Source organism: Mollisia scopiformis (genome assembly GCF_001500285.1).
Source record: "Mollisia scopiformis unplaced genomic scaffold LY89scaffold_35, whole genome shotgun sequence".
NCBI classification, from domain to species: domain Eukaryota; kingdom Fungi; phylum Ascomycota; class Leotiomycetes; order Helotiales; family Mollisiaceae; genus Mollisia; species Mollisia scopiformis.
In genome coordinates this window covers 519,795-546,887 of record NW_017263615.1, presented here as the reverse complement: position 1 = coordinate 546,887, position 27,093 = coordinate 519,795, and the positions used below count along the sequence as shown (strand labels likewise).

The following is a 27,093-nucleotide window of genomic DNA, read 5'->3' as shown; positions in this document are numbered from 1 at the left end:
GCTTTCTCTTCTTCTTTTATTAGTTTTGCTGTGTTGCTGAGCGCTGGTGCATCCAGAGAGCCGGTGCATGTTGAGAGATTCAGAGAGCTGTTAAATTCTGAGAGCCGGTGCATTCATGGTACCAACGTACTAAATGCATGAAGATAGCTATTTTATTGAGTACAAGAGGTGACTGAGGGAGCTCAGAGAGGATGCAAGTAGTGATATCATAGCAATTCAACTTATTTTTTGCACTTCAAATGCTTCACATTATCATATTATCGTACCTGTGCCCTTTATGTCCCAAGTTCCTGCCGTAATCGCTGACAAATTATTCGTCAGCTCTTGTTAATGGCGACAACTTTCTCAACACTTGAGAGAATATTGATTTCTTTAGCGCCCCAGAACTGCAATAGTTCATAAAGTATACTGCTCTATTGAGGTGGCAATCTCAACGCATGCTCTCATTCTAATCCTCTGGTCAGAAATCGAGGCTCCTGGCTTTAGGCACAAGGCGAAATAACATTAAAGCAGCCTTGTCACTATTTGACATCCTTTGATGCGGTCCATGATCGATCGTTGTCGCCATTCCACTTGGATATTATTTAAAGCCCGGAATTAAGGTTGACACTAGCGTGTTCATCCGAACTCATTAGGTATATCCTCAAGTTCTATCCGCTCTTATATTTATCATCTTAACCATTGCTGTTCTACAATTTTCCCCTTACTCTAGGTACTCTCATGCCAGTGCGGCTGCTGATTCTTCCTTGCCACCATCAACCCAATATCGCTTAGCTTGGCGTCACCCAAAATCTCGTACACCGCGATGTCAGCGTGCATCTCCTTCGAAATCCAATTCCGCAATTCCAATGCGACGAGAGAGTCCACACCAAATGATTCCATGCGATCGTCGACCGTGTGCTCCTCGACATTGACCCCGACGAGTTTCGAGACCTTAGCCTTCAGCGCCTCCGCTACCATGGCGCCGGCGTCCTGCACCGATGCGGATTCTTGAAAGAGCTTTACCACGTCCAGACTCGACGAGAGGACTTCATTTGCGCCATTCGCGTCATCTTGACCTTGCACACTATCAACATGATGCATCGCGCGGAACATGCTGCGACGGAGAGCCAGCGGCACTTCTGAACCTCGTTGAAGGAGCATACCAGGTGAGGTGAGGCCTGCGACAACTTGGCTGGCTGCATTGGTGCCATTTGAGATGCTTGGATCGCAGAAGTAGTCGAACATGGCAAAGAGACGCTCTTGGGAGATCATGTCTAGCATATTGAGACGGACAAGCTTGTCGTGGATGTCTTGATTCTCAGCCACAAAACCCTCTCCGAGGATGATGCCCAGATCAAGTGCCGTTGCCTTCTCCCCACGAGAGACACGATACCTGGCTAGGGCGTCTTGGAAAGTATTTCCAGCGGCATAGTTGCTCTGTCCTGGGTTACCAACGATACCCGTTACAGAGGAGAGCATGACGAAAAAATCCATCTGGTTGGGCAACGTCTTGTGAAGGTTCCACGATCCATGAACTTTCGGTCGAATCGCAGCGTTCCATTCCGAATACTGCATTGTACTGAACGGTCGATCCTATTCCAAGATTAGGGACGATCAATCATAAATTGCAGCACAATTTCTACGAGGCAGACTTACGTTGAGCACCATTGAGGCTTGGAAGCATCCCTCGATCCGCGGCATTGCCCTCGTGGTCATCGCTGTTTGGACACTACTTTGAAGTGAAGCAAGGTCGGATATGTCACAAGAAGCATGCTGCACGTCAATTTCCAGCAGTCGAAGCTCGGAGATCATCCGACCACCTTCAGCATTCTGCTCGGGAGTCGATCGAGAGAGAACGAGAATGTGTTGAGCTCCACGGCGAGCCATCCAGCGAGTGATTTGGCGTCCGATGCCCCCAAATCCACCGGCAACGACATAGGTGGCGTCTGGGCGAAACCGATAATCACCATCAGCTCCTTCTCTGACCGGGACAACAGCTTCATTAGAAACTTCAAGGACCATCTTGCCTGAATTCTTACCGCTTTGCAACATACGGAATGCGTCCTCAGCTTGGTCGAGTGAGTACGTCGTCAATGGATAGGGAGGACGGATGATGTGATGTTCGGCCATCCGGAAGACTTCCTGCATTTGTTCTTGTCCCCTATTATCAGCTTCGCCCATGATATATGCAGCGAGGTCGACACCAGCGAACATGGTGTTTTTGATAAATGGGTACATCGGAAGTTGACCGCGGCTATCTATGTCCTTTCGCCCAATCTCAATAAACCTTCCGAATGGGGCAATGCTCTCCCAAGAAGCAATGAGTAACTTGCCAGAAAGAGAGTTGAGGACAACATCAACACCCCGACCTCCAGTCATACGCTTGATTCCGTCCGCAAAAGATGAATCGCGGCTATAGAAGATATGATCCTCTGGTACATTGTACTGCTCCATGACAATTTTCTTCTTCCCATGAGAGCCTACAGTGACGAAAACTTCCGCGCCAAGATTCTGAGCAAGCTGAACTGCAGCCTGTCCTGTGCCGCCAGCAGCCGCATGGATGAGGATGGTTTCGCCTTTCTGGAGCCGCGCGGTCCGTATCAAACTGACATAGGCGGTACAAAAGGCTGTAGGTAGCGAAGCGGCCTCGACGAAACTCATGGAGTCTGGCAAGTGAACAGCATCTCTGACTCTGACGAGGGTCTGATATGTGTTTGCTGTGGCTACTGCGACACGGTCACCAACCTTGAACCTTTGGACTCTGGCTCCAACTCGATGGACGTAACCAGCTGCTTCGCTGCCAAGCTGGTCTACATTCACACGGCCGAGGAGGGTCAGACACTCCTTGAAGTTCACGCCGACAGTCTGAATGCGCACTTCAATATAGTCTGGATCCAGCGGCAAGTAGGCTCCGCCATCCTCAATCCATTCGATAGTATCCAATAGCCCAGGAGTCTTGATCTGAAGTTTGAGAGGTGGACTAGATCCAAACTGTCGCATTCGCACCGGCTTTGTTGTTCGCGAGAAGACATATTTGTCTACAAGGTCCGCCTTGCTCAAACGATTGATACAGAGGCGCCCTTGAATTTCCATCCAATCCAGATCCATTGTGTCTGTTGAACTGCCTGTGTGGATTTGATGCACTACTTTGATAATTTGTTGAACAACTTTGTCTTTATTTCCGCATGTTGATTGCTCTAGAGCAAGAGTGGCCATGGTAATAGAAATGTCTTCGTTACGACAAACTCGAGTGAGCCCATCAGTCATGGCCCAGTACGGAGCATCGTCCGGGGCTGAGCCCATGTTGTTCACCCAAAGGATGCTCTTCGAAGATGTGAGGATTCTCTGCAGAGCTTGAAAGGCTGGCTGGGAAGTCTCGTCCAGCAAACATTTTTCCAAGCCAGCGAGGAGTACCACATCCCTCTCTCGAAGATCTGCAAATAGAAAAAGGTCTCGTAGAGAGATAAGATCTACCGAAGTTCCAGAGTCGCCAAGATCATGCTGGAGGCCCTCACCGATTTGCGTTTGGATCTGGGATGTCATATCAGCGACCAATGTCAGCGATCGAGTTTTGCCTTTGACTCCAATTGCAAGTATCGGTACATCTGGGGTTGAGACTGAAGTTATTATGATGCTCCATCCGTGACATTGATCAGAGTCCCAGTCGCGGAAGATCTGTTCGCATCCAGAAAATCCATGCTCCTTGAGGACGCTGTGCCATTGCTCCTCCAGCATGATCGCACCATTGCGCCGATACTCCTCGGAGCTCAGCCACCAGCCAGGGAGCAGACCAAACACGAAGCCAGTCTCAATCTTCATAGGAGTAGTCATCTCCATCATGATGAGTTGTCCGTTTGGTTTGAGGAGTTTTCGAGTATTGGCAAGTGTTACACTGAGATTTTTCGTGGCGTGCAAGACGTTGGCAGCTATAATGATGTCGTAGCTTTCTTGCTCGAATCCTTGGTGGGTTGGATCCTCTTCGATGTTGAGGATTAGATACTTCATTCGCGGGAACCTATCGTACTTTTCGGTGGCGTGAGTTATGAAATAAGGACTGATGTCGGTGTAGTGATATTCCGAGTATCGTGTTCCTATCTCTGGTCTTGCAATGCTGCCCAAAATCTGGGTGGTCGTAGCACCGGTGCCAGCACCAATTTCAAGATATTTCAGTCCTGGATCTTTATGAGCTCTTGCATCAAGATATGCACTCAACATGTCAAACGCTTTCCCCGTCTGATTCAGTTCGTGGTAGTATTCGCTGACAAATGCTTCGTCTTCGAAGATAAAGTCCAGCGCATTGACCTCTCCTGTCAGAATTTGAAAAAGTTGGCCTCCTGTTCTCGCGCTCAAATTGCCGCGCTTGCTGTCTCCAAAGAATTTCTGTCGCATCTTCTCTAGTTTCCCTGAATCAAGTACGTCGAGCTCAGCACCAGGTCCAGCTAGACTCAGATACTCATCAAGTCTAGATTGTAACCAAGCGACATATCGGACTTGGGACTCGATCGGGTGTAATTGAAGCTTGGATAGCTTGTCAAAGGTGCAAGCTGTAAAGCTGAGCATCATTAGTCCTAGCTCTTGGAACCATTCTTCAGGCTCAGCATGGTCTTTTCGATGCTCTCCACAGTATTCTGATATCTCCATTGTAGTCATAGTGGAAAAATCTGGTTTCCATTCCATGTACTGGCACGTTGCTTGGAGAGTGGATTCTTCTGGGACACTAGTTCCGCCCATTTCCGTAACTTCTAGTCCTTCGACTTCAAGCCGGATGCTCATGTCATCTTCAGAGAAGACGGTAGCTGTTCCTATGGCTGCCCGTTTACTTAAGAAGCTGGATGAACTGTTCGACACTTCTGATCCGAGATCTGCATGTCCGGCTCCAGCTGTAGATATCCATAGCCGCATCAAATGCGAAGGCACCATAGTCGGCACTGTCTCACTCCAACCCTTCCCGAGTCCTAAGTACGTGAATTGAAAGACGCCGTCGAGGGTCGACGGATGTATAGTCCAAGGTTGCCGGATCTTTGATGATACACCTGTGCAGGGGAGCAGCTGGGCACAGCCTTGGCCATCTGAGGAATATGACATTTCTGTGAGAGGCTGAAACATTGGACCATATTCAAGTCCAGTATTATCGCGTATCCTCTTGTAAAGCTCTGCCGTCTCAATGGAAGTCAGGCATGATTGGACCGCATGCTCGTATTTGCTGCGTGCAGCCTGCTTTTTGTATTCCTCTTCCATGCAGAAATTGACGTCTTGGCTGCCTCTTCCTGTGTCTGCTGCAATCGTTCCAAAACAGGCTGCTTGCCAAGAGTCATTACCTGCCTTAACAAGTATACGGAACTTGTACTCAGCCTCGATATTCTGCATCGAGGTAGGGGTTAAGGTGGTTTGGATCTCGGTGCCGTCGGACGAGCTATTCAGCACGATGGGGGCCACGAATGAAACGTCGCGGATCTCGTATCCAATAATCTTCTGTTCTGTGAGTTGCTTCAAGCCTTCGATAGCCATAACAAGCATTCCTGCGGCCGGGTAGAGCATCTGACCATGTACTTTATGCTGCTCGACCCAAGGCATGTCTTCTTTTTTGACAACAAGTCTCCACCGTGCGTCCAAGGGGTTCCAATCTATCACTGGAGCTCCGAGCAGCTCATTGTTCGCATGCTTCCTTGACCGCAGGCCTTTCGAACGTGCAGATTCCTCCCAGTAGACGGTGGAATGGTTGAAAGGGTAGGACGGAAGCGTGGAGATTGTTCCGGGCGTAAGACGCAATGGAGAACCACTCATTCGGGCTATTGCACCAAGGTCTACCTGGAAGTTACGACAATGTAATTGCCCAACGGTATCGAGCAAGGTATATACAGCGGACTTGTTACGCATCAAGATGGAAGCGTAGAACATGTTGTCGCTCCGATTGGTGAGATCAAATATCTCCCTGAGTGGACCTTTGAGCGCTGCGTGGGGTCCAACCTCAAGCCAGCCGTCCGTGACAATCTGAGCCTGATGACTCAGATCAAGTTTGTGAAGAATACTGTCCTCATTGGGACATGAACAGCAGCTTTCCATCGCCTCGACAAAACGTACAGGTGAAAGCATGTTCTGTACCCAGTACGACGGAGTGCAAACAACCTCTTTTGAGACAATGCGTAGGACAACAGAAGAGAACATTCGAATTTCACAGCTAACGTTTCCGGGCCTCAAGTCCTTCAAGTGGGCTGAGTATGCCTTGGCAATAGTACTCATTTGCGGAGAATGATATCCCAGATCGATTTTGAGCCTTCGCGCAAAAATACCTCGCGCTTGGAGGTTCGTCATGATGATATCAAGACTATCGAGAGGACCGGATATGGTGACATTAGTAGGGCTATTAATGCAACTCACCGTGATCGAGTCCGCTAAGAGTGTACCAGATCCTTGCTGTTCCGACTGAATACGCGACAACTCTTGTTGCATCTGGCTCGCTGCAACTCCCACGGACAGCATACCGCACTTCTGGCCACAGCTCTCAGCCAATTCAGACGCCAGGAGTCCTCTGAAGTAAGCAACTCTGACAGCTGATTGGTGGCTTAAAAAGCCTGCACAGTAAGCTGCAGCGATCTCCCCAGAGGAATGGCCAACGACTACTGAGACGTTGAGGCAGAGATGACGAGCCAAATCAACTAGAGCGATTTGAAGTACGGTCGAAATCGTCTGGCTGAATTGAGTCTCGTTAATGCGGCTACGCTCAGCATCTTTGCTTATTTCGTCTAAGAGTCCTCAGCATTATGTCAAGTACAAGTCAGTCTCAAAAGTGCTTCAGCTTACCGACCACGTTCCAACCACATCCTAACATGCCCAAATACTTCTGAGAACGCTCTATACTTTTCTCAAAAACTGGCCATTGGAGGAGCTCCCGACCCATACCCGCCCATTGGGCCCCTTGTCCCGTGAATACAATCCCTAACCGACGCGAGCTTGGCGCCGTAGGACGTCTTACAGCTTTTGAGAGGCCACTTTCTAGCATTTCAAATGCGGAGGCCGAGTCTAGTACCATGTACGACTTCCAGCTCAGCAACGTACGTCTCGTGTTGAATACTTCGATGACGTCGTAGAGAAATTGCGGATCCCATCTCCGCGAATGAGACTGCAAAAATTGAGACAAAGTCATTGCTTGCCTTTTGAGGCCATCTTCATCCGCCGCGGAGAGTACCAAGAGTTTGGGCCAGATGCTCAGTTTCCCTAGGTAGTCGTTATGTTCATTGGCAAAGCCGTTTTCGCTTATAGATTTGTCATAATTCTGGACTCCATTCGAATGGGCTCTACTTAGAAGCTTATCAAGCTCGATGCTGTTGTGGTGGAAACCGTTCTCTTCGAAAATTCGTGGTGTATGATGTACAGGGTGTTGATTGCTCCAAGGTATGCTTCTGACAGCAACCTCTCGCTGGCAAGTATCACATTCTCGGCCCTTCAGAAAGCCTTCGGCTGAGTCAATCACCACATGTGCTACTCAGTGTAAGTACAACTCTACAGTCAGAAAGGGTTAAATCACCATTGGCACCCCCGAAGCCAAAGGAGTTAACTGAGGCCCGACGAATCTCTCCTTCTGGCCACGGAACGCAGTTCGTTGGAAACTAGTCCAATCAGTCGAAAGTTCAAGTCAGGTCGTTCAGGATACGAATACAACCTTCAGTCTCAGGAATTCTGAATCAATCTGCGGGTTGAGCTGGTTGAAATTGGCATTTGGAGGAATCACCCCGTGTTCGAGTGCTAGGACGGTCTTGACGATGCTTGCAATGCCGCTAGTACCTTCCAAATGCCCGATATTTGATTTCACGGCCCCTCTGGCACACTACCAGTCAATAAACGAATCTCGGACTGCATGGTGGCTGAGACACTCACACGTAAATAGGGTCCTGTTCTGAGCGATGTTGTAAGAACGTTTCACCAATTGCCCTCGCTTCGATTGGATCCCCAACTGTAGTGCCTGTACCATGCGCTTCAAAGAACCTAGTGTGCTTCAGACTAAGACCTGCTCTGCGATATGTGTCTTTGATAAGTTTTGCCTGCATCTCTTTGCTTGGTTGTGTAATGCCGCCACTGGTATACCCGTCTTGATTCGTTCCCACGGAACGTATAACAGCCCGAATGGGATCACCATCAGCGAGTGCAGTGGAGACACGTTTCAAGACGAGAGCAGCATACCCTTCTCCACGTCCATACCCGTCTCCCTTGACGTCAAAGCTCTTGCATCTTCCGCTTGGAGAGAGGAAATTCATGTTACTCAGCGCTATGTTGAACTCCGGGTTGAGTATGATATTGGCCGCGCCGGCAATTGCCATCTTGGATTTTCCCGAGTGTAATTGTTCACACGCCAGCGCTGTTGCTATGAGACCACTTGAACAAGCAGTATCAAGGTATACACTTTCACCTCGTAGATCGAAGTACCAACTCAAGCGGTTTGCAAGAACAGACCCAGCAGAGCCAACGGCCGCATATTTGGGGATCTGTTGTGCGTCTTTGAGTGAAAGATGGGAAAAGTCACTAGTGAAACATCCGATATGGACAGAGGTATCCGAGCCAGCGATGTTGTCCAGCGCTAAACCAGCATTCTCAAAGGCGTGGTACGTTGTCTCTAAGAGGCCGCGTTGCTGGGGATCCATGGCGCCTACTTCTTGTGGCGTCATGGAGAAGAAACCCGCGTCAAAATCTCCTATGTTGCCTTTCATGAAGTGGGCCTCACGCGGGTTTATCTTTGAAAGTATTAGACTCATCCTCAATCCAAACTGCTAGGCCACTCACAATGTTCTGGCGCGTTGAATCGGAGTGCCAAAAAGCATCGATATCGAAGCGCTCTTTGGGATACGTGGTTGCAGCGCAATGTTTTTCTTCTAGCATTCTCCAGAAACTGTCGGAGCTTTCTGCTCCCTGAGGGAATTTGAAAGCCATCCCAATAATGGCAATGGGCTCAAAAGATGCTTCTCGAGAGCTTTCCGTATTAGTGTCCATTCCGACAAAAGTTCCTTTTTCGTTGTTTGCTGTGTTTTGAGGCTCCCCATAACAGAAACTATTCTCACGATCAGAATTCACCTGTGGCAATTCGAGGCTCGGTGCCATAATTAAAAAACATGACAGGACCGCAATACGATTGACAAATTCCTGGGAGAGAGTATCCTTTGACACGAAGATCTGGCGTCAAGACTCGAGAAAGTGCACTGGAATGAATGCAGAGGAGACAGGTGTTGTCTACCTACCAATCAGGCTCCATTGAACCATTTGCTCAGATTTTCTGTGAAAGTCTCTTTTATCTATCTATACAATTCGTTTAGCACAAATCCTTTATTCCAGACACCTCCCAACTTACTAGTAATACTACCCCTTAATCCTCCAGTACCAACCATCAGGATCTATATAAAGAACGATATGCATTTTGGATGCCCAAAGTAGGTTGTAACCGATGGTGCAACATCAATTGTTCAGAACCCTGCTCCTCATAGGCTCAATGGTTGCTTCTTAACTAAGGTAACCAACATCGCCAGCTCCGATGCTTTCGTGGACGCTCCACTTCCGGCACTGCGCGTTCTGCGCCGCGAAATCCTGCTGCGCCTTTATGTACATCGGGATTGGTGCGTCCTGCGCCACAATATGCTTGGTATGATTGCATATACGACGGCACTTGTTGATCGACCCCAATTTCAGCTCTTCATTCAACTTCGAACATCGATTCACACGATCTCGAGCCCTTCCTCCTTCGTTATTACTAGCTTTGGTCGTTATTCACCATGCGATTTCTTTGTCTGCATGGCATTGGTACGAGCAGTCAGGTCAGTTTCAATCACAGCATACCATGATCGAAGGCCATGAACGAAACTCAACGCTAACAAGTCTCTTAGATTTTGAAAATGCAGACAGGTAACAAGATAAACCCGTTCACCCATGGAAAGCATTTGACCATCTAGTAGCTGCTATTCGCTATGAACTCGCCGACCAACATACGTACCAGTTTGTCCAGGGTGTCGTCCCCTGGCCAATGGCATCCGGTCTGTGACTGATGCACAATTGCCATTTTTGGCCCCCATTGCTTACAAGCTGCAGGACTAAAATTGCTTTCCGATCCGTCAGCAGAGCATTGGGCTTATTACGACATTGGCGAGGGTGTTGCTTCTAGCCTCGCCACGGCACTGGAGCAGCTCAAAGCTTACCTCGCTGCCGAAGGGCCATTTGATGGGGTACTAGGATTCTCTCAGGGAGCAGGGCTGGCTGCCATGTTCCTGGTGCAAAGATATTACGAAGATCCTTTGGCGACACCTCCATTCAAATTGGCCATTTTCTTCTCGCCCGTGTCTGTTTATGATCCGGTGGCATATCAGAAGAGTGGAGAAGTCAAGATCTTGGACGGCCCTGTGGACCAGAAATATGTAATTCGAATCCCAACTGCCATTATCTACGGGGAAGAAGATAGCAGGAGACATGAGTGCGAGGGATTGGTGTCTTCATGCGATCCAACTAAGCTGTCGGTGCTAGTGCAGAAAGGAGGTCATGAGATTGCTGGAATTGGGCTTCGTTCCGAACTGGCTGGGACAGTGAACACAATTAGGCGGGTTATCTACTTGGCACAGCTTTCACCTCGCACCCATTAAATCAAACCAAGTGGAATTATTAGACACATGATTCGTTCGAAAAGTATTTCTTTGTGGGTTTTGATCTGATTTGGCTAGTAATACTCTAGAATGGTTGTATAAACGGATGGATATAACCCTTACTAGACACGGTATGCACGAATATTGAGGCACTGGTAGTGTTCTGACAGAATGTTAAGATAGTGGAGTGAAGCTGAACCATTCTAACATATGAAATGCTGCATGTTGATCTCACTCGCGTTGTCAATTCCCTGAATTTCAAGCTACTTCGACCATAAAGTTGTTTCGCTTCGACTGTATGACACTCAGTATCATCCCTGGCGGGGAAATCATCTCTTGAACACTATCGGGATCTTTTGCCACTGCAACAAGGTTGCTGGGATGTTGGCAGCCGCAATCCCGATCAAGATCAGCATCTGAAGGTTATAACTCTCACCAAAAATCTTCCGGACAACAGTCTGTGTGGCCGCTGGTAATTCTGAAATTGTTTCCGTGCGACTTATAAGCATAGTAACTTGGAAAGGCGTCAAGACCGAGGCGAGATCATTCCTAAGACGTGAGTTGGAAACACTGACAACGAGGGAAAGCCCGACGGAGCCTCCAAGAAGTCGAAATTGATTTATGGCTCCATTTGCGACAGCTGTCGTTCTGTCAACTCTCATTCTGTGGTGAATGATACCATACATACCCAAGAATTTTCTCTCCACAACGTGAGGAGTGAGTAGTAACAACGCAACGTTGAAGATACCGACGCCAACACCTGCCAATATTTGAAACCCATATTGAGAAGCTTTGATGGCGCTCTCAGTGGATGCCTGGGAAAATCCGGCTACCCCTCCAACTTGCAGCAGTCCCCCAATAAGGAGCCAATACAAGACTGGAACATTCAATTTAGTCAGGACGAGCGACATAATCGTGGACGTGAAAGCCATCACAGCAGCGAATGGAATAAGTCTCACACCCCCCTCTATTGTGGAAAGACTGTTGACTATAACAAATCGTTGCGGGATCTCCACTATAGAGGTAGTAATTATGGCTCCAGAAAAGAAGGCATTACTATGATTAGGGTTAGCAATGATCATAGCCTACCAACTTGAGGTATCCGCACTCACATGAGCACCCCGAGAAATACTCTGTTTGATAGCAAATCCCAGGCAAGTATCGGCTCTGCAACAAATCGACCTTGCGTTTTGGTCGAAAACCACTGCCAAAAAAGAAATACTAGAATGAATATGGGTGCCAAAGCCAGCAATGACGCCACAGTAGGAGTGGAAAATGAGCCTCCTCTAGCTGCTTGCTGCAAGGCGGCTGTCAGCAGTACTGAAGCACCAACAAGTGCCAGTACTCCTGGAAGATCAAGCTTTCGTAACTTCTGAAACCATCGATTGTTGTGGAAGACGTATGAAGGCTCGCGTGGTAATTTTTTAGGCATTCCTAATATGAGCAGCAGAGATCCTGTAATTCCAACTGGAACACTAAGTGAAAGTTAGTCAATTACAAATTCGTCGTAGTCACACTTAAACTCACTTAATTAGGAAGACCCATCTCCATTGTCCTAACTGAGTCAGGGCTGCTCCGATTACAGGTGCTATGGATAAGGAGATTGCCACAGAGAGAGATAACAATGCTGAATATGCAGGCCATTTGTCCATTGGCAAGAGCTCAAAACCGTACATAGTACCAATCGACAGTACGCCACTTGCGCCAATTCCTTGAACCCACCGGAACATGATCCTGAAAGCAATTCGTCAGATCATATGTACGGAGGACAGATTGAAATGCATACAGCTGAAGTAGAGTTTGAGAAGCACCACATGCACCGGAGAATATCGTGAACATTAGCAAGCAAGTGAGAAAAACTTGCTTCCTCCCAAAAATGTCGGAGACACGAGCAATTATTATTGGAAAACCTGAATGTTGGAGTTCATTAGTTGATTTCCATAAGATACACACTGGCTCTATTAACATACCACTATACGTGATCAAATATGCAGTGAAAACCCACGAACTCATGTCGAATCCACCAAGATCATTTGTGATGACCAGAATTGCTGTGCTTGCAATAGTCGAGTCCGCTTGGCTCATACCAATAGCGATGCATGTTCTTGATCATTTTAACATTTTATACAAGCACATTGAGCACGGGTGCATACCCTACTGCAATAGCTGCTAATCGCCAGCCTTGGATCCATTCTGAGGGCAGGGAAACTTCATCAACTGTGAATTTCTCAACAGAGGCCTTTCGATCCTCTCCTTCTAGAGACAAGCTCTGTTCAATGGACGTCATGATTACGATCAGCGGTGGATCTGGAAGAGGATTGTACAGTATAAATGTGATCGATTCAATATTTTTGGATCAAAGTCTATGAAACTTGGTACTCAAATGCGAATGTGGGGAATAGACGGCAAGTTGGACTCCAAAAATAACGAGACTACACCCCAGAGAGAACGTCTTGTCCAACTCGCAGGTCCGTGAGCCAAGGGTGCCGGCAGTTCATCCCCACAGACGTCTTTAGACATGGAACTAGTTAAAGACAGGCTAGCCTATAGTTGTGGCTGAAGTTGGGTCCAACATGAAATGGTTGTATTCTGCTTACCGGTCAATATGCACTGCCTAGGATCTTCGCCTAGGTTATTTGGATCCGAGAGCTCGGTGTCCACAGATGGCTGGGGACATGCTGAAGACTGCAGTCAGTGAAGTGGACATGCTTCAGTGCGGCGATGGCCACCTGCATGTAACGGCATGTAATGACAAGAAAAACCCTCCGACGTTGCTCCAACTATTGCCCCTTCGAAGCAGCACTGCCCTGCTGCGTCACTTACACGAAAATTTATTGGTCGATATACGAGCATAGATATCCGAATTCAGATTTATATACAGCAGGAGATCGTCTTTAGCTTGACTACAGTGCGGTTATACAGATTAAGATTGTATGTACGCAAATAATTTCATCAACGCGGTATCCATCAAAGGCTATCATATTGACAGACTTTTCCATTCCCTGTTTATCTAGTCATCATTATCTAGAAAAATGCGAGCACTTAAATCTAGACGGGCCTCTTCTTAAATTGGACCATTGGTCCGTTGCGCACCGAAATATATGCGTCTTGCAGCTGGAAGATATTTTTGTTGCGCATGCCCCACCCGTTAGTTGGGATGCCCTGCCCAAGACTGTTGTCACCTTCAAGTGGCTTTCTCACTTCTAGTCTGTGTAGAGTCCGAGCAATTGCTATAGAAAGTTCCAGAATCGCAATGTTCTTGCCAGGGCAAGATCCAGGACCTTGAGCAAATGGGTGAAAATTAGCACGAAGAACATTGACCTCTTCCTCAGTCACACCTGTGCTCTCATCAGGAATCCACCGCTCTGGTCTGAAGACCTCCGAGTCACCGTAAAATTCATCGTTGTGTCCTGTTGCCCAGCCAGAAGAGCCCACGACTGTGCCTTGAGGATAGAACTCCCCATTGATTATTGCCCCACCTTTGAGAATCTCTCGTGGTAACTCGCTTGGTCCACTTGGGCTCAAGCGCATAGCCTCGTCAATGCAAGCCCGGAGGTATATGCATGAGGTTAGCTGCGGTCCATGAGCAATGTGTTCGGGGGTGGAAAATGTGGATTGAATCTCGTCAACGAGCTTTTGAAGTCGGAGGGCGTCGCGTGTGAGATAGAACATGACGGCGGCCAAAGTAACAGATGTCGTGTCTGTACCGCCAACAATGAGCATGTTGGCTTCCGCACGGAGTTCGCCCTCACTATATGCCGGATCACCAGCATCGTCCTTGGCATCACACAAAAACCAAAACATGTCTTGTCGTTGCTCACTCACGGTTTTCTCTTTTTGTGCTTGATACAATTCGAGTCGTTTTGTCACACAATCTTCCACAAAGCTGATGTAGCTCTTTATGTTTGGAGGAGTGATCGATTTAAAAAGAGCGTCTAGACCACGGGGCTTCAGCCAAACGATCAGATTAAGCATAGGTGATCGTGTCAACTGGAATCTTTCACATCAGTACAGGACAGATGTATCAGGCTATTCAGGGCCTTACCGGGTAGAAGAACTGCATATATTGGACAACCACATGTGGCATCGTCTTGAACGGATTTTCTTCACGTTCTTTGATATCAAATGAGGTCCCAAAGCAAAGATCTCCCATGATGTCAAAGACCAGCGTGTCCGACACATCAGCGAAGTTCATGGGTTTCGACCATTGGTCATCGCCGGTCTCAGCAACCAGTAACTCGTTCCAGCGATCGACATGCTTGATCAAAAACGGTTGTGATGCCCGAAGAGACTGTTCGGTGAATGATTGATTAAGCATCTTGCGGCGACGTGAATGGGCCTGCTTATTCCTTGTATTGAACGTGTTGATGTCATCCTTGTCCTTCTGCCATGCCTCGTAGAATGCGGCCTTCTGTACATTAGCCTTTTGTGTATAGATATCACGATATGCTGCGGGATCGCGGAAGAGGATTGTGTTGGGGGTAACGCGTATTTTCGGTCCTAGAATTATCAGCCAATAGTCCTACATAATCTCTAGCATCTTACCATATATTTGAAATAGCTGCCATAACCAAATATGTCGATCGCCGCGAGTTGCATAGTACCACGAAGGTATCCCAGATATTCTGCATAAAAATGGTCCTGGCACCTTGGACAGAGGATGGAAGAAAGCATTGTAAATAATCTGTGAGATGGTCTTCTCGTGTTAGTATTCACAGCTCCAAGTTGACCAAATATTCTTACAATGGTGAGTACCAACGCAGTGGCAACCACAATCCAGCTTTTCAAAGTCCAGCTGACGAAATCGATAGACATAATGAATGCCGTTCATAAAGCTTGGAAAGCGAGTCCGTTGAGAGTGTGGAAATTGGGACTCGCACTGGTGTCGTAATCAAGAAGCTTTTGCAGCCAAAGGACTTCGAAAATCACAGCATTTCGGGATGCATGTTAGTGTGGTTACATTACGCCGAATATGCACAGCACGCTCGATTCGGACATGCATGTTGGTTGCTAGGGGTTCATTAATGGCAAAATGGCGAACCATCCAACAATGAATTGCAAGCCATTCAGAAGCCAGGGATCGTAATGGCGCCCCAGTCATGCACCCATACTTGCGCCAAAATGTAGAGTTTATTGGACCGAAGGATCTTGCCGGCGATCATGAGGAGGAATGTGTCAAAAGAGTGCGCAGCCAGGATTGATGCAATTCTCGCAAGGCTGTTAATTTCACGCCTATTAGCATGTCGAATGTATCTCTACACATAGACCTTGCATAACTTGGGTATGAAGATAGAGATAAAATGTAGGATACAGGAGTCAAGAGTCGCAACATTGTCACGCATGTCAATGGGCTTGTATATTTCAAGACAGAGAATTGGAGTCTCTCACGCGCAAATAAAATCTATGCTAGAGAAAATCCTCGCTTATAATACTCGACAATGGCATAGTGTGATTGATATCAATTAGTAAACTCGTCAACCTGACATATCCATTGATTAGTTGAATTCATCCTCACCAGAGCATTGAGTCCGTTCGTTAGAAGAAACGAGTCCCAGCTCATCCATCTCTACAAACCCAACCTTGTTATCACCGGGTCTCGAACCACGGTTTTCATTGCTCATATCATGAGCCGAGCCATCATGGGTGCCTTTGCTTTTATTCGTGAAAGTACCCCAAGTATTTGCCACCACAGAAATAACACCCGTCTTCTCCAAAAATAACTGCAACAGAGGCCGGAGGCGAGGAAGACAGGCACAGATAAAATATGCACTCGATTCGATAATAGTCCAAGTCATAGTTTTCCCGGCCAGCCACGTTGGGTCTGAGAACAGATTCGAAGTGTAGAATGTGAGGCATCGGACAATGGCTGTGATGAATCCTCTACAAGAGTTTATTAGCACTGAGAACCACCGAATTAACAGACACAACTTACAGACTTCCCGTGAGGAATGTGATCAAGACACCAACTTTCTTGTATGTGTCCACGCGGAGCTTCCAGATAGTAGGAATAGGAATTATGAGAATGAAGAAATCGGTGATGATGCTGGGAATGCTGATCCAGCGATAACCTGCCATAATGTCGCCACATTTCCCATGGATTGTTTTGTTCCATTTGTATTCGTATGGTTTGCAAAGGGCGAGGGCTAGAACCAAACCAGACAGAAGGAACATTACCAAAATGACGCCCATTATCCACGTAAGTTGTCGAGCAAGGCGATCAGTGAAGATCTTAAGGTAGAGTGTGAGAATTGCAATCTTGGGAGCTGTAATGGATGCCATGTAGATAATCTCGATTCCTGTTTGCAATTGCAAGAACTTCGTGAACGTGTCTGGGTCAGTTGATTCCCAGAAGGCGACATGGCGACCGACTCCACCAATCTTCACAAGTACTATCAACATCAGCAAAAGATCCGACGATTGACATTATATTGCTTACAAACTCCAACAAGTGCGTTGCCCAATACAGATATGTAAGCCACACTCATCAAAAAGTAGATGCCGATTTCATTCTTGTTACGCTGGCGCTTGCGTTGACGATACATAGAAGCAAGAAAAAGTCCAAAAACGAGGGTATCAATGACAATGAATGCCATGGCGGTATGGTACATCTCCCGGCTCGTGGGATTGACCTCCGCAAAGTAGTCGGCCTGCGAAGCCATTTGCGCCGAGATACACTTCTTGTCGACCTCGTTGGAAATCTGTATAGGCGGAAGAATGTTGAAAGTCTGTATAAGCGCGAAGAATTGTGGAGAACAGAGAAAGGTGGATCAAGCCAGAGAGAAGACCTTGTGGGGAAAATAGTAGCGACACGTAATAAAGTAGCGCTGACTGGATGCATCTTACTTCAGATACGAGTACCGCCTTCGATTCGTTAATAATCACCACTGACAGCGTTAGGAGAAGCAAGCATTACCACCCTTGTTCGGACTATTTGATCCGAGACCTACAAGGTCCCCCTCATATCGTCCCTGCAGCTGAGATGCACGATTTGTGGCTCTATCAAGCAGCCAACAAGTTGCACCTCTACTATGTACTAAAGTACTTTTCCACTTTGAAAGGCAAAAGCCCGACAGCAATTGCATATATATATATATATATATATATATATATACAACTCTGTCAATAATGCTATCACTTTACAAAAGATCTATGCCACTCAGCAAATTGATAATATTTTCTTTCTCCTATTCTGCGAGGGAAAAGCTGGTTGTAATCACAGGACTTTGATCTGCAACTGACACTCTATGACTTTCCAACACCTGCTCAATTTCCCTCATTTCTTACAACCACGAGCGTCAAATCGCATTGAACCCACTTCAGTAAAAATGCGCATACGAATACCCTGCACGTTTACAAAATCAACTGCTAATCATTGCGAACGGTCCGGCCCGAGTGACTGGGATAACCTTGCATAGATGGGGCAAATATTTCGGTGTCCTTGTTTGATGCAGAACGTTGGGAAGGGGCACGGAACGGCCTCCTGTGATTCCTTAGCTGCAGGGTTTCCTACCATTCCAAGTTGCGCCACTCGCAAAAATCTCGTATATGTCTAAACTTGCTTGGAAGGTGTCACAGAATCCGAGCGTAGTAGATCCAATGGAGGGATGAATCTATTTAGCCTCAAACTTGCTGTGCCATAATTCCGCATCTTGTGTGACTCGGTAGTTGGAAAATGTTGGAGCAAGCTGCATGTTGTTATTACCTCACGTTGGGATTGCATATTATTGGTGATACCCGGAATGCATAATGGCAATCATAACAACGCAACCTGCCAAGCTGAGCCGCAGCACACCGATAACGTGCCTACCTCAAAACGCTGCAATCATGATTCGGCTGTACTGCGTAAGATCTGCACCAGCCCCAATCCAAGGACTTCAAGACCAAGGTCTAGAAGTGGAACATTGCAGATCGCAAATTTCGTGCCGCATGCGAGAAAACCATACCGCGACTTTCATTGCTATCTAAATGTAGAAACCCAATCAAGCAGTCGTGCTTAGCCTTGTATTTTGACCATGCGATCAAAAGGCACACCCTACAGCCTCGCGATCGACTTCTGCGAGTCTTTCGTGAAAGTTTCTGGCTTACTGCCAGGGGTGATATCATGGTGCCAGGTGAAGCTGAGAACTTCTTCTGGGCTGCAGTTGAACATGAACATGCGTGATTTGAGCGAAGTGAACGGCCACATGCTCTGCGAAAGCTCTCCTTCTCGATCCGGCCTCAGACAGAATAATTCTCCGCCCCAAGACTCTAAGATATAGCAAGTCAAAGAGCTCCCTTTCACTCTTACTTGCAGTTGACGATCCCCGTAAACACAGACAGAATAGCAAATGATCCTAGCTTTGTCGAAGTATTCTCCTTCATAATGTTTGAGAGGGAACTGTGTGGGGACTTCTGTCTTTTTCTTCTCCAAACCTGCGGTGTACGCGTCATAGAGGAGAGTGTTAACATGTCGGACTGATTTCGAGAGACTAGTGTAGTCTGGTGGATTGGTCTCTTCGAGGATAGCACCCAGAATCAGCTGTCCAGCAACATCTGTAATGTCAAAAAGTGGTAGAGAATTGACCAGTACAACGATAGCAGTCTGCGATTGCGGATCTAAGATCATCGATCCATTGTAGCCTGTGAATGTCGCTGCCTGGTGGAAGATGACACGACCGGGATGATTCTCTCCAAACTGTCGGGAATTCTTTCGCTGTAGAAGAATGGAGTTGTAACTTGCAAAAGACATGTCTCCTGGAAGTTGAGTTCGGTAAGTTCCCAGGCAGTAGCCTTGCTTCTCTGGTGTAGAATTTCCCACACCAATATGTGGAGAGAGGAGACGACGGGCGTACTTGAATGGCGATCCGGGAGTAGAGTCGACGTTGCTCTCGGTCTGGTGATTATATGCAGACAAGAGAGACTGATACATGGTGAGAAGTTCCTCGATGCAACTGCGTGCTCCAACAGCACCTCCGAATCCGGTTTCGTCAGACCAACCACGATAAGTTGACCACGGGAATTCATGAGCTATACCATCAATGCCCACCCAGTGTTTGAAGACGACTTTATCACTTTGTGGAAGGTTCGTCGTGCTGCGAACCATACCGAGAGGTCGAAAGATGTACTCTTCCACGCAGGCACTGAATGGCTTGCCAGTCACCCGCTCGATTGCGGAAGTTACGAGGCCGTAACCCCAGCTCGAGTAAATGAAGCTTTCTCTGAATTTTCCTATGGCGGGGATATGACATGCCATACGTGGGATTTGCTCTGCGCCCGGGAATATATCTTCCTTCATGACTCCCCAGAAAGTGTTTTGTGCTGAGAGACCAGTTCGATTAGACAAAAGATCCGTAATAGTCGCATTTTGTCCAACTTCATCCCTTCTCTCCCCAAATTCCGAGAGATATTCGCGGATAGGAGTGTCCCAGTCAAGCAGACCTTTGGCAACGAGGTTAGCGACGACGCCGGCCGTCATTAGTTTTGTGATTGAAGCGACATTGTATAGAGTATCGTTGTCGGGAGGCGTTGGTTCTGAAATTCTACGACGTCCAAGGTGAATTGTCCAAGCGGGAACGTCTTCGTGGAGGACGCCTATGGAGATTCCAGGCGAGGAACTGAGGTCGAACAGCTCTTCCAGAAGAGGCTGCAATCGATTCAAACGCGTAGATATCTCCATGAGAGATATCAAGGTAGATTATTGCTGTGCTGCGTAATTGTATTGAATGCACTTCGATATGAAGAGACGGCGTCGACGTGAAAGGATTTGTACTCTCTCGATTGTTTGTTGGTCACAGAAATACCATGAAAGGCGGGCGTTGGGAATATGTATACAGAAGGCGCAGCTCCAACGTGAAATGAGACGTCGGAAAAATGTAATACCGTAAAATCTTGTGACAATCCCATGCGTTTCTACGTCCCATGATGGGGCCCATTTGCTCGGGTCTGATATATGACCATGGCCTGATGTTATTAACGAATTGATTCGGGGTGCCTTACCATAGTCGCTTTGTTTTTCATAATCGCATGGAAATAGATTGAGAAATATTCTATGATTACCTACCTAGGTAAGTAGGATAATATAAAGTCATGCTTACCTAGGTACTCATGGAACTTGTTATTCTTGAAATGTGAGAACACGGCTCGAGACTGCCAAGACCCGGCCCGGATTTAAGGTTGGAACTAACCTTAGCGTGATATCGGGATCCCGACCACGTCTTCACGACTGTGTCGACTTCGATGCTGCTTCCAAGCTACCAGACATCTTATTGTTCTTTCTTTGATACATCATCCTGCGAATCAACCGGTCTGATCAGGCTCCAAATTCATTGTGGGCTCTGTACGAATGCCATCTCAGCCTTGAGTGTCAAACCCCGCATTCGATCATATGGAAATCGGAGCTGGTTCTATGCCACGACATCGCGATGTGGGCGTTGAGAGATGAAGAAGTATTGCGACCCTCATCGTTCGTTGTACTTCGAACTCCAAGACTCTTACATGCTACGCACTTGTCCTATGCTTATGCCTACGCCTACTTGGAGTCGGAGATGCACCGGGGAATTCCCACCCGCCTCATCAGCTTTTCAGCCCTCCAGAGAAGGTTCGGAGCTTCTGATGAACTACCAACGATGTCGGACCAACTTAATCAATGCTAGCGATGCTGCCGATTTCGAGAAGTAGCTTTCGACCAGGTGCTCGACTCATTCCTGCTCTCCTGTAGATGTTCCCATCCACAGATTTCATCACATCTCGACGTAACTCAAGTACAAGGTTTGGCAGAGAATAGATCTGGTTGATGTACTGGAAGAGCGGTCGGTGTTCTCACGACGTCTATTCGAGCACACTTGAAGCCGCTGGTCGAGCTACAGAATGTTTTGTTGTCAAGGGATGAAGAGGTGTACCCTATTCTCCGCAGACAAGGCTCTCCATAATTGATCTGTCTCTCTGCTAGATCGACGTGGCAGGCAGGCAAAAGTTCCAGCAGACGTGAACACCAAACGGGAGGAATACGATCTGATTCCAGCGACCGAAAATCTTGGGACCGCGAAACCCAGAATTGCGAACTGAGAGAGCTACTCGAATGGCACGGCATACTGGGAAAAGTCGCCCACAGAAGGACACAAAATGGAAACAAAGGAACCATTTGGAGATGTTCGACGTCTCCGTTTTGTATTGAAGAAGGCCTAGTACTGAGACTTGGACAGGACTTGGAGTTGGTCTTTTGACCGAGAGAGAAGAGGCAGGCGAACAAAAGTACTGAAACGTACGACGAGGTCACGCAAGCCTTTACATCTCGCCCTGGGAAAATCTTTGTCCCGAACCAAGCCCTCGAACTGGCCTCAGGTCTCAGCACTTAGGCATCGATTTGCTGTCGTTCAACCATCGAACATCATCCCATTCGAAACCGTCAGCCACACGCATCTATCCATATCCTTGATACTCTTGGCAACCAAGTGTCGAATGTTTCGTATCTCCAGACGAGAGCCGTCTAGAAGGCTGAAAGTTCGCCGCTGAAGTATACGAAAGTCATGTTCAGCAGAGGGAAAATAACCACGAAGCGCCGAGATGACCACATGCTGAGACTTCTCGTTGACGCAGTAGCGTGGCAACCGCTCTCATCCCGTCCTCTAATTGAATGGTCGACTTTGCCGCCCTTGCAGATATGAGGCTTTCAATTTCACCGCTGTGGATGACCAGCCGTTAATGTCCACCACTTGTAGACATTTATGGAGCTGAATGCAGGTACATCATGCCACGGAATCGTGAGTATCCCGCATCAAAGACGGGTCTTTTCACTCCCGGTATGAGAGACCTCAAGAGATGATGAGATGGTAGACCTGATCTTCACTCTCGTTGTCAGAACACATTGCACACAATGCAACCCCACATCTCTGTCTTTCCCACATCAGATGCAAGAGCTTTGCGAGTTTCATGTAAGTATAAGCTCGAACCTCACTCACGTGGAATAGATCAGCATTGAAGAATGTCAAGAAGAGCCAAGCTGGTTGATGCGCCTACATTCTCCCCTGCTATATTTCAGATACTGGTGACTTCCGCCAGCAGGAAAACAAAATCCATATCACTTTCGTCGAAGGTCTGAGACGGTGCAGACTTCCTGGACAGTCCTCGGAGTATCCGATATCTTTCAAAAGAACCGCCAGCACCGCCATGAATCATGATCTTTACGAAGTGGAATGTCACTGATACTTCGGGCCATGAGCTGCCGGTCTAGCCCTGCCTTCACATCGATGCTTTACCTTTTTCTTTCACCTCTAATAAGTGACTGCAGCCCAAGGATCGATTTCCCTGCAGCATCCAGGTCCCCGGGACTTCTCCACCGCTGTCGAAGAACGATTAAGCATTTCTGGTTGACTGCATCAATGAGCCACAACGCCTCTCTGTGCTGGTGGCAAGCTGAAAGATTGAAGTTTATGCGAGATGGGCGAGGTCGCCGATGAAGCGGGGAGTACACGTGATATCAGTCCAATGATACAGTGTCTGAGTCCTCCGCAGAGCCTCAACCTCTACAACATGGGACGAAGTTGAAAACTGAATCCCGAAGCACACTCTCCCCAGCTTTCCGGGACAGCACAGATCAGCCCAATGAACGCAATCCCTGGACATGTCCGTCAGCATCCTTCCAACCACTGCTTCCTATTCCCAGTTCAACATCTAAAAACACCCTTTTGTGGTATATCTGTGGCGCAGCGTACATTAACAAGTGTAGATGTCAACATGCCTATCCACAGATGCCACATTTATCTCATCAAGCTGAAGATACTCTGACGAGGCGTACCTTTTTCAAGCGTGGTTGAGAACCACGCCCTGTAGCCTAGTGATACCATACCTTCATCAAGGTTCTGGAAAGTCTCTTCTTGTGGTGATGCTGGGCTGAAGTTTCTAGTCTGATTATCCCTCCATCTCCAGCAGACCTAGGTGGGTCCTGCTCAGCCTTACGATTCGGGACCCTCTATTCTCAACCCGGCATGACCGCGATTGCATCGGGAATATGTTTCTACAATTGGACTTCAGGCACCTTCTGTATCGAGTTGACTCTGCTTTAAAACCCTTCGTTGGTCGCCTTCTGTGTTACCTTCTTCACTATCTCTTTCATTATCGTGCTTATTAGATACCTGCAGACTAAGCAACACTGCATTTTTTTCATTTCTGTGTAACTTTCATAACGCCATGTACAACAATTGTGCCACAAGTTCATCTGCCATGGCATACAACTCCGATGTAGACGAATTTCAAGCCACTGAATACCCCATGCTTGAAGGTCAGGATCTCGAAATCACGCAATCATTATGAGTGTTGACGATCATAGGAAAAACATATCTTGACCATGGAGGAGCAACTATTTACGCCAAGTCTCTCATCGAAACAGTTTCTGCAGATCTTATATCCAACCTATACGGCAATCCCCATTCAGCTTCGGACCCCGCAATGCTATCAGGACAGCTCGTTGACGAAACAAGAGAGAAAACACTTCGGTTCTTCGGCGCCGATCCAGAACACTTTGATCTGATCTTCGTTGCGAACGCTACAGCCGCTATCAAACTAGTCATGGAATCATTCAAAGACATAGGCAATGCTGCCAAAGCAGATGACGCATCATCGGATGGAGCTTTTCGATATTTCTACCACGTTGACTGTCACAACAGCGTCATAGGTGTGAGGGAAACAACGGACAACAATTTCCATTGCTTTCCCTCTGATGCAGAGGTTGAAGAGTGGGTTGATGGACGAGGGAAGCAAGCTCGAAGAAACAGACTAGGTCTCTTTGCTTATCCTGGACAATCGAATATGACTGGTCGAAGACTTCCACTCAGCTGGCCTGGGAGGTTAAGACGATCGACACATGATGCTCATCAAGATACGTTCACACTGTTCGATGCTGCGGCACTGGCTACTACAGCTCCTTTGAACAATGTTTTTGCGGATCCGGACTCAGCCCCTGACTTTACCGCTCTATCCTTTTACAAAATCTTCGGATATCCTGACCTCGGTGGTCTAATCGTTCGCAAGTCATCGGGCAATATTCTTCGTTGGGGACGGAATTATTTCGGTGGTGGTACTGTAGAGGTCGTAGTGGTCATGGGGAACAAACCTTGGTACGAGGGAAGAAAAACTCTACATTCTAGTCTGGAGGATGGGACCTTACCGTTTCACTCAATCATCGCTCTCAACGCAGAAATCGATACGCACGACCGCCTTTACGGACCGGAACCAATGAAGAGGATATCCAAGCACGCAACATTTCTTGGGAAGAAACTCTACGACGCCATGTCGAGTCTTGTGTATTCGACTGGCGTACCGGTTGTCAAGATTTACAACGACAATCCCGAGTTCCTTTATGGCAACCCATCACTTCAAGGCGCGACGGTCGCATTCAATGTCCGTACTCCACAGGGGGCCTATATCCCATACACCAGTGTCGTCGAATCACTGGCAAACGAGAAGAAGATCTTTGTCCGAGCAGGAACTCTTTGCAATCCAGGTGGGATCGCAACATATCTGGGTTACGATCCAATTCATATCAAAAAATTATGGGAAGACGGTCATCGCTGCAGCTCCGCAGCAACAACTTGCTCAGAGGTTCTTGGCAACAGACCAACTGGAGTGGTCCGTGTGTCATTGGGAGCCATGACCACGATGGCAAATGTGGATAGATTCATTGACTTCTTGAAAGAAGAGTTCATGAGTGGAGCTCTTGGGACTTATGGTGCCACTAATACACAAGTGCAACAACATGGAAGTCACCATCTATTGCTTCAACCGAAGGAAGAGCGCTCATCCCGATCTCGAACTCAAAGAGATACATTTGGCTCAACACAAGCTTACACCCACAACACACTTACCATGGAACCTGCAGACCGAAACAGAAGCTTTCCTCCAAGTTATGTCAGCGACTCCCGGCCCGCTACAAGGACGCCTTCTGTCGACACAACCGCTACGAACTACGAATCGTACCGTCCAACGGCTCCTTCGAGAAGAGCACCTATCCCCATCCCTACAGCGCAACAGACAGAGGCTATCAGAGCGGATTTCGAGTCGATATTGAGTTTCCAGCAGACGGTCGAGCCGGAGGTCTTCGAGGTTGAGACTGAGAAGAAGGGATTGAAGAATTTATGGAAGAGTAAGACGAGGAAGCATAGTTCTGTCAGCGTCGGTGCTTAATTGTAATTATGAGAGGAGTCTTTGAGTTTTGTTAACTGATTGGAAGGCATCTTTGCTGCATTTGTTGCTCGAGGAGTTGATTCCCGAGACGGTGGGGTTTTCAGTTCAGAATTTTGTTTGTGTTTCAATCGGGTCTGGGTTGAATTTAATCCTGTTTCTACTGCTTTCTACCCATTGACACACTGCTTGAGTCCTTTGAGAGTTTCGCGTGCGCCGCATGAAATGTGATCTTCAGTTACGAGGCTATATTTGCGGCATTGAACAGTAATTTTGTGGCAAGGAGCATTCTAGCTGTGTTATATTGAGCGTTGTATTATGTTGAAGTTGAACGGAGACAGCGGTATGGTGGGGAATGTTTTGAGGTTTTCTAAGCCGCAAGTGCAGGCTTCCTGGTTGGCGGCTAGTGAGAAGTGAGCAAGTAGGAATAGAGACGAAGTGTTGAGAAGAAGGAATTAGTCCTTTTGACGTACCTTTGCACTCTGTGGACATGATTTCTCAGCACAAATGTGCATCAGCGTGAGTCACTGCATTCGAATTGAGAATTCTAGTGATCTGGATCCTTTGAAACAGTGAGATACTTCTATCTTCAGCTGATTAAGCATGCGACTAGTCAACTTTTGGACATATCTCACTGCCTATTTTGAAAGATGTAAGTCTTGGCAAAAGATTTGACGAGAGGTGAGTTTGAGGCCAAGCTTCTCGTGATTGGTCGTGATGATTGGTCATTACCATGTCGGAGTTAGTATGATCAGTAATGAAAAAATACGTAGTGACGACTGGTCTCATGCAAAGCCCGGAACCTGTTTCGAATGCCGGTTTGGTTCCCCGCGCTGCACTTCCGAGTCGGGGTAATCAAGTATATGCTCCAAAATGATGCTGCGAGGCCGACTAGTAAGCTTTTAATGCCACTGCTTTTTATTTCAGAATCCTCAAAGTATTTTTCTCCAGCGCATTTCTTTAATGTTTTTGACCTCAAATTGACACTTGACACGACGGAATAGAGAAGACTTAATCTTAGAAGATGTATCCAAAAGGACAAATTTTGTTGCAGTATTGACTCTGACGGCGCTGCTCCATTGTGATCTCGAATGGGGGATTCGAAGAATTCAGCACGAGCAAGCTAATTTCATGCGCCACCATACCCCTACGCAAAAGGGCATGCTAGCCAATTCCTAGTCCTCGCTTCAATTGAAGTAATAGGGGTTTGCACAGTGAATTTCAAGATTAGATCCGTGCTTACAATGTCCCTGTTGCGAATGCACATCAACCTCTACGACTGTGGTATGATTTCGAGCGAGATGCTTTATCATCATCTCTGCATAGCTCAGCACTGCACTTGTAT

General features: G+C 47.3%; 7 protein-coding genes across 7 annotated transcripts; 2 read left to right on the top strand and 5 right to left on the bottom strand.

Annotated features, from left to right (window-relative positions):
- Positions 1-365: 365 nt before the first annotated feature.
- LY89DRAFT_354188 (reducing type I polyketide synthase) lies at positions 366-9,395 on the bottom strand. The gene is made up of 8 exons (XM_018206953.1): positions 9,210-9,395; positions 8,758-9,022; positions 7,858-8,708; positions 7,643-7,799; positions 7,508-7,589; positions 6,784-7,461; positions 1,639-6,725; positions 366-1,575 (listed from the first exon to the last, which is right to left on the bottom strand). The coding sequence occupies exons 1-8, from the start codon at positions 9,221-9,223 to the stop codon at positions 709-711; spliced, it is 8,001 nt and encodes a 2,666-aa protein (XP_018062246.1). The 5' UTR covers positions 9,224-9,395; the 3' UTR covers positions 366-708.
- Positions 9,396-9,666: 271 nt separating this feature from the next.
- Positions 9,667-10,795, top strand: LY89DRAFT_691556 (DUF341 domain protein). The gene is made up of 4 exons (XM_018216357.1): positions 9,667-9,779; positions 9,849-9,867; positions 9,918-9,995; positions 10,051-10,795. Exons 1-4 carry the CDS (start codon positions 9,738-9,740, stop codon positions 10,593-10,595), a joined length of 684 nt encoding a protein of 227 aa, XP_018062245.1. The 5' UTR covers positions 9,667-9,737; the 3' UTR covers positions 10,596-10,795.
- A 129-nt stretch (positions 10,796-10,924) lies between these two features.
- LY89DRAFT_789537 (MFS general substrate transporter) lies at positions 10,925-12,924 on the bottom strand (the record flags this gene model as incomplete). Its single annotated transcript, XM_018223267.1, has 7 exons — positions 12,749-12,924; positions 12,566-12,699; positions 12,382-12,505; positions 12,123-12,329; positions 11,708-12,070; positions 11,284-11,651; positions 10,925-11,235 (listed from the first exon to the last, which is right to left on the bottom strand). Exons 1-7 carry the CDS (start codon positions 12,880-12,882, stop codon positions 10,925-10,927), a joined length of 1,641 nt encoding a protein of 546 aa, XP_018062244.1. The 5' UTR covers positions 12,883-12,924.
- Positions 12,925-13,441: 517 nt separating this feature from the next.
- LY89DRAFT_630950 (benzoate 4-monooxygenase cytochrome P450) lies at positions 13,442-15,491 on the bottom strand. The gene is made up of 4 exons (XM_018211256.1): positions 15,339-15,491; positions 15,141-15,291; positions 14,641-15,095; positions 13,442-14,585 (listed from the first exon to the last, which is right to left on the bottom strand). Exons 1-4 carry the CDS (start codon positions 15,408-15,410, stop codon positions 13,644-13,646), a joined length of 1,620 nt encoding a protein of 539 aa, XP_018062243.1. The 5' UTR covers positions 15,411-15,491; the 3' UTR covers positions 13,442-13,643.
- Positions 15,492-15,930: 439 nt separating this feature from the next.
- On the bottom strand, positions 15,931-17,637 carry LY89DRAFT_789535 (uncharacterized protein). Its single transcript, XM_018223266.1, has 4 exons — positions 17,509-17,637; positions 17,032-17,456; positions 16,528-16,984; positions 15,931-16,475 (listed from the first exon to the last, which is right to left on the bottom strand). The coding sequence occupies exons 2-4, from the start codon at positions 17,252-17,254 to the stop codon at positions 16,091-16,093; spliced, it is 1,065 nt and encodes a 354-aa protein (XP_018062242.1). The 5' UTR covers positions 17,255-17,456; positions 17,509-17,637; the 3' UTR covers positions 15,931-16,090.
- Positions 17,638-18,627: 990 nt separating this feature from the next.
- Positions 18,628-20,672, bottom strand: LY89DRAFT_660156 (beta-lactamase/transpeptidase-like protein; the record flags this gene model as incomplete). The annotated part of the gene is made up of 2 exons (XM_018212542.1): positions 19,527-20,672; positions 18,628-19,226 (listed from the first exon to the last, which is right to left on the bottom strand). Exons 1-2 carry the CDS (start codon positions 20,248-20,250, stop codon positions 18,628-18,630), a joined length of 1,323 nt encoding a protein of 440 aa, XP_018062241.1. The 5' UTR covers positions 20,251-20,672.
- A 3,120-nt stretch (positions 20,673-23,792) lies between these two features.
- Positions 23,793-25,751, top strand: LY89DRAFT_702279 (PLP-dependent transferase; the record flags this gene model as incomplete). The annotated part of the gene is made up of 3 exons (XM_018217245.1): positions 23,793-23,850; positions 23,899-25,296; positions 25,447-25,751. The coding sequence occupies 3 exons, from the start codon at positions 23,793-23,795 to the stop codon at positions 25,749-25,751; spliced, it is 1,761 nt and encodes a 586-aa protein (XP_018062240.1).
- Positions 25,752-27,093: the final 1,342 nt, after the last annotated feature.